The sequence below is a fragment of the Diabrotica undecimpunctata genome, chromosome 8, assembly GCF_040954645.1.
Source record: "Diabrotica undecimpunctata isolate CICGRU chromosome 8, icDiaUnde3, whole genome shotgun sequence".
Lineage (NCBI taxonomy): Eukaryota > Metazoa > Arthropoda > Insecta > Coleoptera > Chrysomelidae > Diabrotica > Diabrotica undecimpunctata.
In genome coordinates this window covers 68,549,467-68,561,601 of record NC_092810.1, presented here as the reverse complement: position 1 = coordinate 68,561,601, position 12,135 = coordinate 68,549,467, and the positions used below count along the sequence as shown (strand labels likewise).

General features: G+C 31.7%; 2 protein-coding genes across 3 annotated transcripts in view; one reads left to right on the top strand and one right to left on the bottom strand.

The window, feature by feature from the left end:
- The window catches only part of spg (dedicator of cytokinesis spg), a 255,921-nt gene that overhangs the window by 102,259 nt on the left and 141,527 nt on the right, over positions 1 to 12,135 (top strand). The gene's annotated exons all lie outside the window — the stretch shown is intronic.
- Positions 1 to 12,135, bottom strand: part of Inx3 (innexin 3) — a 39,305-nt gene that overhangs the window by 7,527 nt on the left and 19,643 nt on the right. The window contains exon 2 of the mRNA XM_072540449.1: positions 9,792 to 9,977. Within this exon, the coding sequence (XP_072396550.1) occupies positions 9,792 to 9,954 (163 nt within the window). The 5' untranslated portion in view covers positions 9,955 to 9,977. The remainder of the gene's footprint in view (positions 1 to 9,791; positions 9,978 to 12,135) is intronic.

Genomic DNA, 12,135 nt, shown 5'->3' with positions numbered 1-12,135 from the left:
AATTATGGCATAAGTATCAATATCAAAAAAATTAAATATATGGTCTTCAGTAAGAACATGACACAACCAGCACATATTAGTATAAACGGCATTCAAATTGAAAAAGTATCAAGTTACAAATACTTGGGTACTTCAATAAACGAAACTGGAGACCAAAACAATGAAATAAAAAGACGTATCGAAATTGCCAGGGCCACTTTCATAAAGATGAGGAAATTCTTCTGTAACAGAGATATAAGCATCCCTCTCCGATTAAGAATGCTAAGGGGCTACGTATTTAACACGCTATTATACGGTGTAGACGCCTGGACTCTCAAGCAGAACAATATAAAAAATATTGAAAGTTTCGAGATGTGGTGCTACCGTCGAATTCTGAAGATAAGTTGGGTTGAAAGAGTTACAAATTTTGTAATGCGAAGGATAGGAAAAGACCCAGAAATTTTATCGACGATCAAACGAAGAAAACTCGAATATCTGGGTCACCTGATGAGAGGACATAAATACGCATTACTTCAAAATATAATGCAAGGAAAAATAGAAGGAAAACGGAATCCAGGCCGTGCCGTAGAAGAATGTCATGGCTGCGTAATTTGAGAGAGTGGTTTGGCTGTACCACTAATGAACTCTTTAGGTCAGCTGTAAACAAGGTCAGGATAGCCTTGATGATTTCCAATCTCCGATAGGAGTGGCACAAGAAGAAGAAGAAAAAGTTGAAACTATGTTTCTAAATTGTGGTTAACGAAATTCAAATATCAAGTAGTAACACTGGCAACTACTATTATACAATTTTAATCATAAACAATTTGTTTATGATCCGTTTTAAATCGAACCAACATTATCATGGTAATCTTTTGCGTCTTTTTTATTTTTATATCATGCTAACGCAGGCCTTTAGGTATTTTTTGGTCTTTGCTCCCCAGTTTTGAATGCCTTTCTCTTTTAGATCGTTCTCCACCTTATCGCGTGCTTGGGTTAAAGTCTAAGTCTCACTTGCATATTGGCCCAGCGCTGTCCTATAGATAATTTTGCTTTTCATGAAACATTCTTTGATGTAAGTACCTTATGCAATGCCCCAGCTTTTTTATTTACTATTTGTAATCTTGGCGTTAGTTCAATTCTTCTTTTCCATTTTTTTTTCTTATTAATACCGTAATAATAAAAAAAGACATAGTTTTTGTTTTTCCCATTATCAAAAAAGCGGTACTTTTAAGTGCTTAATGCGCTGTTAATTTCCTCAAACAGATTATGTTCTTACTGGTAATTTTTGTTAAAAACTGAAAAACATGATTGAATAGACATTTGTAGGACGGTTTTGGATGATAAAGTCCCTCCTCCACTTTTAAAACTTACCTTGTTGTGCAACCAACAATCGAGGGATGACATTTTTATGCAACAATGCACACTTTTAGAATCCACAATTTATGTATTTCGGATTTTTTTTTTAAATATACACTATTAATGAAATAACAGAATCTATTCCATTTGACTGGTCGGCACTGTTTAAACTTGGGTGCTATATCTGCCGCTTCCCGCATTGCAGTCTCTTTTCCTTTTCCTCCGATGACCATCTTTCAGAAGTCTCTTCTGCATAGTGAGATCCTTTTTAATGACTAATAATAATGATTGATGATAATGGTCTTCTTCTTTTACTTGTTTCTCTAATTTCTTGCTTCTATTTCTAATTGTGTACATTTCCGGGTAGTTCATGTCGAGGGCTTCCATTTTTTCTCTTTCTCTCTTTGATACAGTTCAACGTTCTGCACCATATATATTTTGATAGGTTTTACGATTGTGAACTTTTGAGTCTAATACTTTTTGTACCACTCTTTGTAATATTCATGGTGACATTCCATTTCGATTTCTTTTCCAACTTACTTGCTGACTTATTTCCTAACTTACTCATCATATAGTTTACGAGTAGTGTCCTTTTGGAAACTAGCCTGTCTATAAGAGACACAAGCAGTCATCGTGACATCTGCCGATAAAAGAAAGAACAGTGCAGCGAAAAAATAAATAATTGAATATATTTTCTACTGCATTGTTTAAATTTTATTCAAATTGTATTAATGTAAGTTAATTATATCTAAATTATCAAAATATTAGATTTTTAATATCTATTTTATATATTTCAATATCCGTAATGCTACATAATAATCATTCAATTACTATGATGATGCTGGTCTTTTAACACCATAAACAATTTCATTTTCAATACCTTATAATTGGTTGAACTCAGTCTTGTGAACGCAACCTATTAAAAGTTTAAGTAGCTCGGCAATGAACTACTTTGTTTTGTACAATAAAGCCAGTGTGCGTTTAAGCAGAAAGATATATTAACAGTGGACAGAATAAAATATACACTTAGTTATTAAAATGAAATATATGCATATTAGCAGTATGCTAAAATTTATCGTTTTTATGTTTAATATCTATAAAAACAAGAGTTTCTAAATAATAACATGAAATATTATATAAATTTAAACAATAGCGCTTAGGTTATCTTGTGCATATAATCGTTTGGAAAGATTATGATTGTATCAATAACAATGTACAGCGTAGCTCTAAATTTCCACTAAATATATTAAATTAATGAGAATTATAATATATTAATAATAATATTTTGTTAGTTTAACTTATCAAGGGTTTTTTTTTTCAAAATATGCATTTCACTAGTATTTATTAATGTTAAATGAAAGTGACTAATAGTAATAGATCCAAGAGGAAGTTAAAAACAAATATTTTTATTAACAATTACTTTTATAAATCAAAATTTGAGTTTTGAAGTTAGTTTGGCTAATGATGATGTTTGCTGTTACTTTTTTTTGTTTTGAATAACGGATTGTACATATCCGATGAATTTTAAAAAGTTACAATCAGAACGTGATGTGCATTTCTATATAGTTATTTGAATTTAACACTGGTTTTGTGACGATACAAGTAGAATCAAAGAGTTTGGAAAGAGTTTTACGCTTTGAGAGACAATGTTCTAAAATAATGAACGAAATACATGAAAATCACTATAAGCATGACAAACAAGAAACTTGATTGAAGTTGTAAAAAAAATCACAATAAAAAAATACCTTATACCTTACAAGAAACATTACTGTCCGGAACAATCAGAAGAAAGAGGCAATCCAAAAAGAATGAAAAAAAGGAATGAAAAATTAAAACTAGACGCATGATCTGTGTAATTTTTAGTGGTAAAAGACACCATTTAATATTATTTAAGGTTTATAATATACATGGTAAGACATAAAGAATAGGCCATGTTGTAAATTTGTAGATCGGGTCACATACGCCATATTGAAGAGAGTAATACTTTTTGTTACTTATTTATTTACAATGTACATGGTTAATAAAGAAAGCCTGAGTTTGCCGTGGAAATTTGATAAATTAATATCAAGTAAAAAATTTAAGTTTGTGAAACAATTTATTATTGTACCGATTGATTATTGTCTTTATACATTGCTGAAATGCTGAAAAATAATGTCTTTTCAAATGAAGAAATGCGATATCTAATTTGTGATTACGCATTGGAAAGTTTATGCAACACAGAAAATATCATAATGTATCTATCTTCTTTGAGTACCGTGTCTAAATTAGGCGTGGCTAGCTTCCATAACTATTTGCCGATATTGTTCTCGATCTTGCGCGGCATGTAACAATTTATCTGCTGATAAGAGAGTCCATTGACAAAGGTTTTGGAGCCATAAGTATTCTCCGTACCAATTCCTTCTAATTTGTTCATCACATTAACCTTCATGATCTAGGTTTCACATCCATATAGTAATACAAGATACATATAACATTTTATGAACTTAATTCTTACTTTTAAGATCAGCTGATAATTGCACAGTATAGATCTAAGTTCCATAAATGTTCGTCTTGCAATTTATATACGAGTTTTAATATCTTCATCAGAATTTGGTGTCTCGTTTACCTAACGTGCTAGGTATTTAAAATGGTTAAATTTTTTAATCGGCTCGTTGTTGACAATTAGTTGCATAGGGCCAACATCTTGTTTACTAACCACAAGTAACATTGTCTTTGATGTATTTATGCCGATAAGTCCTTTATTAGAACATTTTCTAGTGACTCGATCTACAAGGAATTGAAAATCTTCGATACTTTCGGCCATGATCGCTGTGTCATCTACATATCTGATGTTGTTGATAGTGTCTATAAATTTGGATGACTACCAACAATTTTAAATCGAAAGTACCGAACACCTTAAAGACAGTACAAAATTTCGACCAGTACATACTGCCAGACCGAACAGATGACACTGGAACGTGGGATCACAGTGACATCATAATCCACAAAGCCCGGGTAACTCAAAATGTCATGAGGATGCTTAACATCCAGCTAAGAGATCACCTTTAATACAGAAATAAGACGGTAATCAAAGATAACAGATGTAATTAAAAAAAATAATGCTAAAACGGAACTAGACTGGACATACAGGAAGAATATAAGACAATCGTTGTAGAAAGGGAATGGCTTAATGGCGACCAAGAGCACACGAAAACTAGAGACATACCTCAAACCAAATGGGCTGATGACGAATCGCTGGTTACGAAGGGATGCGAAAAATAACCAACAGATTCGACACATCTAAAGGTGGCTTACATCCGACAATGTATAGAGTATCTGTGGGCGATGATTATAGTATTTTAGATAAAATTCTTTTACATAAAGTTAACTAATGTTTGCTCGTACTAGTTTAGTTCAAGATTGTCGTTTTTTTATGTTCGGTTATAATACCGTATCTGTTACGTTTATTATTTCTTACTAATACTCATACACTCTGTTAGCAACACTACATATTAGATGAGCAATGTTTTGAAACACTCAGTTTATTAAATCTAACTTAAATAGTGATATAACACAATCTACTAGTTATTTTAACGTGTTTTTCCTAATGTGTTTCACGTAAGAGAATATTAAACATTGATTCAATATGACTTCCATGGCGTGATATACAAATTAACTCAACGACTAATAATGGATAATATTAATAGATAATAATAATGGATAATAATAATGGATAATAATAATGAATAATAATAATATATAATATAAATATTCGCCAAATTAAACAGTATCGAAAGTGAACATTGTATTTCTTTGCGTCATTGCGGTGCAAACAAGCTTAATAAGGATTTTGCAGATTAAGAGTGGTTGCTGCAAGTGTTGAAAATAGGTTATTATCTTTTGTCATAGTGCTTCAATATTTGCTGACAACTAAAGACTGATTCCTTCAGCATGACCGAAATGTTTGTATCTGTTGTCAGATCAGGTGAGTGAGGTGGGTACTCTTAAGTCTATGCCATCAGAACTTATTCTGTTTTCAAAATGTTCGTGAAGTAAGGCTAGGGAGCGAGTATCTGTATGGCTCATTGTGCCATCCTATTAAAACCATTGCCTGTCTATCTGCAGATTTCGTGTGCTGCAAAAATTTCTCCAACAAACGGTAGATTTGGAAGCTCGTTCTCCACAGTAAACTTCTCTTGCATGTATATTTTTAACGTTTAGTCTTTGTCCAATTTGAATGCGGTAAGAAAACCACCAGGAGATTCGACACTCGACGTGAGGATGGTTCACTGATATTCAGTTTATACGCAGTACCGGAAGAGCCTCAACAATTGCTAACACAATACTTTTACTGAGGGATGCCTTGTTAAACACTTGGCGATATTTTTCAGACATTTGTTTCAAACTTGGACCATTATTCTTTGGCCCATTTCCGTATGAGCGGAAATAATACTCTACTATAAACAACTTCTTCTTCAGTTGTGTGAGCCATTTTCATGATGGTTTTAATAATACAGTACTTTTAATGACAGTTAATGACATATAAGCCCCATCAAATAAATAAATATTGCGTGCGCAATTTCACAGCCATCTAATTTTCGGCAGTGTTTATTTTGGCGAATACCGTATTGTAGTTTTATAAATTTAACGACCCTGTAGCTCAAAAACGAGCGATCTTAGACCCATTGTTAAGTAAAATATAAATTTAACGTAAAAACTGAAAAGTATTTTGAATTTATCTGGATAAATCCTAACATTTTAAGGGCACGTGAAGTTATGTCATTAATAGTTTTCTATCCAGTGTTATACCCAAATCCCGTACCTGACGTATCTCTTGCAGAACAGTACCATTAAGTGTGTAATTATTATTAAAAGAAGCCTGCATTTTACTAAACGTGATTTTAAAACATTTTTATAGATTTAAGTTTAAAACATTTACTTCACACCAACGTGAAAAATTATTTAAGGACAACTGCAAACATTCCCAATCAGAGAGGCAAGCAACAGATCTGAAGATTTTTATGTAATCAGCGAATAAGAGAAATTAGTCGGAGTTAATTACTGTTTGTAAATCGTTAACAGATATATTAAAAAGCAGTGGACCCAAATGAGAACCTTGTGGAACACCTGATGTTATATGAATTTGTTTTGACAAAAAAACCACCATATTTAACCATTTGAGAGCGATTAGACAAATAATGTTTAATCCAATTTGAGATATTATCGCTAATGCCATAGTCACAAAGTTTGGCAATCAAGATTCACGATTGACTCTATCGAAAGCTTTTGAAAAATCAGCGTAGACTGAATCGACCTGAGAGCCAGACTCATGTCTGAGCACATTTTCAACAAAAATGAAAAGTATAGATAATATACAAGCGCCCCAAGCTAGCAAACGAAGTATGCTGCTTACCCAAACTACTTTGGGTAAGCAGCACATTTTTTAACTACAATATAAAATAAAATATTTAAACGTTGTTTATTTTTAATCTTTAAATTTTTAAACAAAAGTCATTAAGAACCTAAATAAAGGTGTAATTGCAATATAATTGATGCGGAATTTGAAAACTTTCGAATAAATGTAATATCATAATCTAATTATGTAAATTGGTTTTTATATAACCTTTATTAGTTAATGGCAATTTAAAAAATAGATACAAAATCTACTGGCGAAACGGATAATGACTAAAAACAAAATTCACTGGGTAGATTCTATTACATTTATTTTGACTAAATTCATACCCAGATTAAGCTTTTCTTAAAAATGGAATTACAAAACTAGGCAGATTTATTTATGAAAAGAACTAATTCGAATACATAATTGTATAACTGACTTGTAGTTAAACTTAGTTTGCGAATGATTGAAAACACAGTTTTTATGATAGCTCATTTGTAATTATAATCTAAATTACAAATACATTTACACAAATACAAATTCTTGTACTAAACTGAGACAAGGAAGTATCTATATTTATAATTGTTCTGATTTGAATAGCCCTGTATAAAGATTGTAATTTTTGCCGTAAAAACTGTGCTATCATGCATTTCCAAATCGAGAATAAAGACCTACATACATTCAAACACTTGTACTCATAATATTAACAAAAGAAACAATTGTCAATCACTCGTTTGCTATATCAAAATGTGCTATGCAATTCATTTCTAAGTAAATGGGTACAGTTGTCGATAAAGTTTTATGGCATAATCTTGCTTTGACGATAATCTTAAAAAGGTAATGCACTAACGTGGATTTGGATTTGGTATTGCGTTAATAAAAGTTGAATCAGGTTTTCTGTAGGTATAGAGATTGGACGTGCATTTTAAAACGTTTCTATACATCAATAATTATTATTCTTTCATGCAGTTGTAAAACTGTTTTTTTTGCGTCGTATATTATTTGTTTAGAATATTCAAATTGACTTTTTATTTACGTAAGATTTATAGTTGATATTTTATTTTCTTGAAAACAAGAATGATGATTTCGCAGATGGTAAACGATTATTAATAATCTAAATCGAAATATTATATTTCTTCGCATGTCGTACACTCAACTTATCTTACCCAAATCTTAAAAATAGTTGCACGAAATAATTAATTATTATATAATATAACTGCAACTATTGCAGTTATGTCATATTTATTTTTACTCCTCACGTTTTTCTATGATATTACTCTGTACTTAATATATTGTTTAAGGTTATTGTTTTGGTTGCTGTAAAACATTTTTAAGCTAGTGATGTTTGCAACTTGAATGAATCATTATTTTATTCTACATTCTTCTGGATAACTGGACGATAATGCACAACACGAATGGTTCTCATTTATTTATTCATTATCCACGCTACTGCCATAAAGATACTTCCAAATAATGATATTGTTCAAATCTTATAATAGTCTAAGATCCTACTGCAAAGTCACTACGTTCATAACGAAGTTAACCCTAGGATGCATAATATGAGTCTAAGAGACTCGGGCGTACATTTACATCTTCGTAAAATGTGATTAAATACATACAAATCATTGCCGATTTAGGAATATAATTTTGGATCAGTTTATTACTTACAATAATAGTCAATAGTTCCATCCACAATTTAGTTTTATAAAAAAGTAAAATTTATTTTTATAAGTGAGGTAATAGAAAATTGATAATAAATATTGATAAATATTTTTTGGGCTCACTTCTTAGAAAAATCATTTTATATATAACGAGCTTTTTTGCGATAGACTTCTGTGTTTTTGTTTTTACAGTTGGGTTTTGTAGCTACAATTAGTAGTTGATCATCGTAAACTACGTTGTGAAAAGCTACTTTAATCTGATCATTATGTATGAGCATTGTATGAGTAAGAAGACGAGCAAATTTTCAATAGGTTAGTGCGTTTGATAGGGAGCTTACGTAAGGCCGATTTGTCCTTTATAGAGGTTGCGCAGAAGTATCAATAAGGTGGTGGTTTTTTGTGGGACATGGAATCAGGAAGGCCCGTACACAAAGAGCTTGAAGAGATTGAAGTGGTACAGGCATATAAGAAGAACCAGCGATAGAGATGGATAAGAAAATAACATAACGGACAACCAAATATATAAGAGAGGTCGTCCTAGATCCTAGAAAAACCTAGAAAACAAAACCATGTTAAAACGGGATATGAGAGAAATGGGAAACCAAATATATCTTCATTATTATTCATTATCTGATTTACCTTTACTACTTTGAGCTGATACAAATTTTGTATTATATTGACACCCGTTTCTACCTACAAATCTTCACTCGTGTGATAAATGAGGCATGTCTAAATATTTGCTCTTTTTGAGTTTCATATAATAATATATGTATATGTGAGAAACTTTTAAGTAATTATTTTTTTACATTTAAATTTAACAGCCTGAAAGCTATGAACTTATTTAAAATGTACTTATATATTCAATACAAAAAATTTGCCGTTAAAACGGGGGGTAAAGCTAACGGAGGGTAAAAAACTATACGGGGTAAAGCTTTGGGATAGAGCAAGCAAAACTAATGTTGCAATAATCCAGAGAAATCAGTCAAAAATATTCGTATAAAAACTGAGGACCATGTACCAACACAATATAACATTTAATTACCACTGAAGACATCGTGAAAGACAGAAGTGTCGAAACATCATGACGCTACCGTTCCATCTAAATGCCCTATTACTAGAACAACAAGCTAGAAGACTGAAAAGACATTGGCCAGCAGAGTTAAGGGAAGAGTAAGCAGGGTTTCATTGGAAAAGCAACTCATCACGCTACTAAATGAATACACAACTTCCTTTCAAATCAGCACATTAGTTTATAAAATTATGTTAATTTTAATTGCTCATCCAGATATCATTAAAAACGATAAAAATTTAAAATACTAATAAGAGAATTTTTTTAAAGAATATTTGTATTGCAAGTAAAGAAAAAATTATTCTTATACGTATTAGTTTGATACAACTTCTTAATAAAAATGATGACTTACCAATTAGATTATTCGCAGTAACGATGATACAGCATAAAAACAATATGGCAGAGGTGACTCTATAGTGGGCTCTAAACACCATATTGTCAATTAGAGCTTTATCAACCAAGTAGCGGACTTTAACAAAGCCCGCTACGGCTGATACCATTCCTAATACGGACATCTTGTGTTAGTAAGTAGTGGTGCCTGGAAAAAAAGAAAGCAATTGTTATCAAAAACTGTAATAATTGTCAGGTTCCTAATTGCACATACGTAAGACTTAAAGGATTAATATTCTAAATTCAATTAAACCATATATGATTTGGTTATGTATTAAATCTCGTTTTATGAAACTATGGGTATCAATTTTCAAATAAAATCTCTCTTCGTCAAGTTTGTCATGTAATAACATGTAATCTATATTCCGGTTTTTTAAGCGTACACGTTCGTTTGGTTAGGGATGTATGAAGTGAGTTACACCGAGCCGCAAGCCCACATCCATAGGTCGATCCCACTACGATACACCACTAGATCATTCACAGTGAAGTGAATGCGATTCGTCGGTCTGGTCCACTTGGTTATCTGTGTCATGTAATCCTGAAGAATGCAAGTCAGAAGAAAACGATATAATGCAGTTTCCATGCCGATAATAACATACGCATGCGAGAACTGGATAATTCGAAAGAACCTTAAAATAAAGTAAGGCAATGTAGACAAAGCATTTAATTAAGACACCAGATTAGAATAAAATACGAAAACAATTGAAACAAAAAAAAAACAAAGACCAATAATGGAAAAGAAAACAATATCAACTATACTGGTACTATTATATAATATACGGAGGAAGAATTAATCCATCAAATAAACAGCAAATGAAAAGAGGAAAACAATTAGTCGAACTAAAATTAATGACAAACGATAAAAAATAGAAGTGGCTAAAAGAGAACTGAAAACGCATACGGAAATTAGAAAAGTGTGAAGTGAAGAATAAGTTAGTAAACCAACATACAAACGAATTGAAAAGAAATAATTATTCAGAATTTCAAGCCCTTCTGTATATACCTAATCAGTTTTAATCGAAAACTGAAAAATTCAGCTTTGATTTAATTATTTTGTTTAACATATAAATTGTTTTTAAATCCTCCGCTTCTTAGATTAGGTAATTAATTTTTGTGGTACAATATGTGCCAATGGCTTTAAAAAGTGCATATACAGTAACAACCTTATTTCATGCGAATTACACAATTTCTTGATTGACACGTTTTTTTATATTAACAACTGAATGCGCGAAAAAACATTTCCTATCGCACGTTTTAAATTAGTTTCGTGTCTACACTTTATATATATTTTTACGACTGCGGCGTGGCTCAATTGCGGCTTGAACGCATATACACTATACACATATCATTTAAAAAGATTATGGATTCGACTTTACAGGACTTTACTTAAACAAGCTTGAAACTTTAGGTAGTCTAGAAGTAAGTCTTAATAATAACTGATTTAAAACTTTTTAAGAATTTCAAATGAAAATTAAACGATATTGCAAACGAAAAGAAACCATTTCACTGATTTACCACCGGCACTTTCACCTATCTTTTTTGTCCATTTTTTGTGTACGTTCTCAAGCTTCTGTATTTTTTGTAGGCTTCATCACTTGAAATTTCAAATTTCCCGTACGGTCAAACTGCCCGCCCGTATTTTTTGCGTGTCGATCTTTATATATACCGATTTCCGCATTCCACAACTCATGGCGTAAACTCATTCCGTTATCGTATAGTAAATTTATATTGTGATGATTAGTCCTTTTATTCCTCCAAAATTTTCTAAAACAACAAATAATCACCAAAACAAGGTAAATATAGCAAGTATTTTCGTTCGCCAAGCAATTGTCCTACAACAATTGTAAAACCTGTAATTGCATAGTCAGGTTATTATTATTGGCAATATCGCCAGCTAATGTGTTGCAGCCACATATTGAAGTAAAAATATTGCTCGTTTAGAGGTACCTCAAGAACAATTTGGGGCTATAAAAAATAATGAAATCGAACCAATCATTGTCATCTAGATGGCTCAGCGGATAGTAACAAGGCAATCACTCAACACGTAATTTGCAATAAACCAAATGGTTGCAGCAAAATAAAAAAATTAACAGTCCTATATAAACACCGTTGTAGTTTTCTGCCATAAAAACTGTGCTATTATGCATTTCCAAACCGAATATAGTTGTACGATTCGAGCCGCAAGCTAGCCAGACAAATGTTTCAATCGTAGCAGTATAAAATCTCAAATGGATTTATAGCTTTTAATTGGATTTTGCGAGTGAATGAAGTCGGCCGATGGATGAATAATAAACAAGTAATGCTTG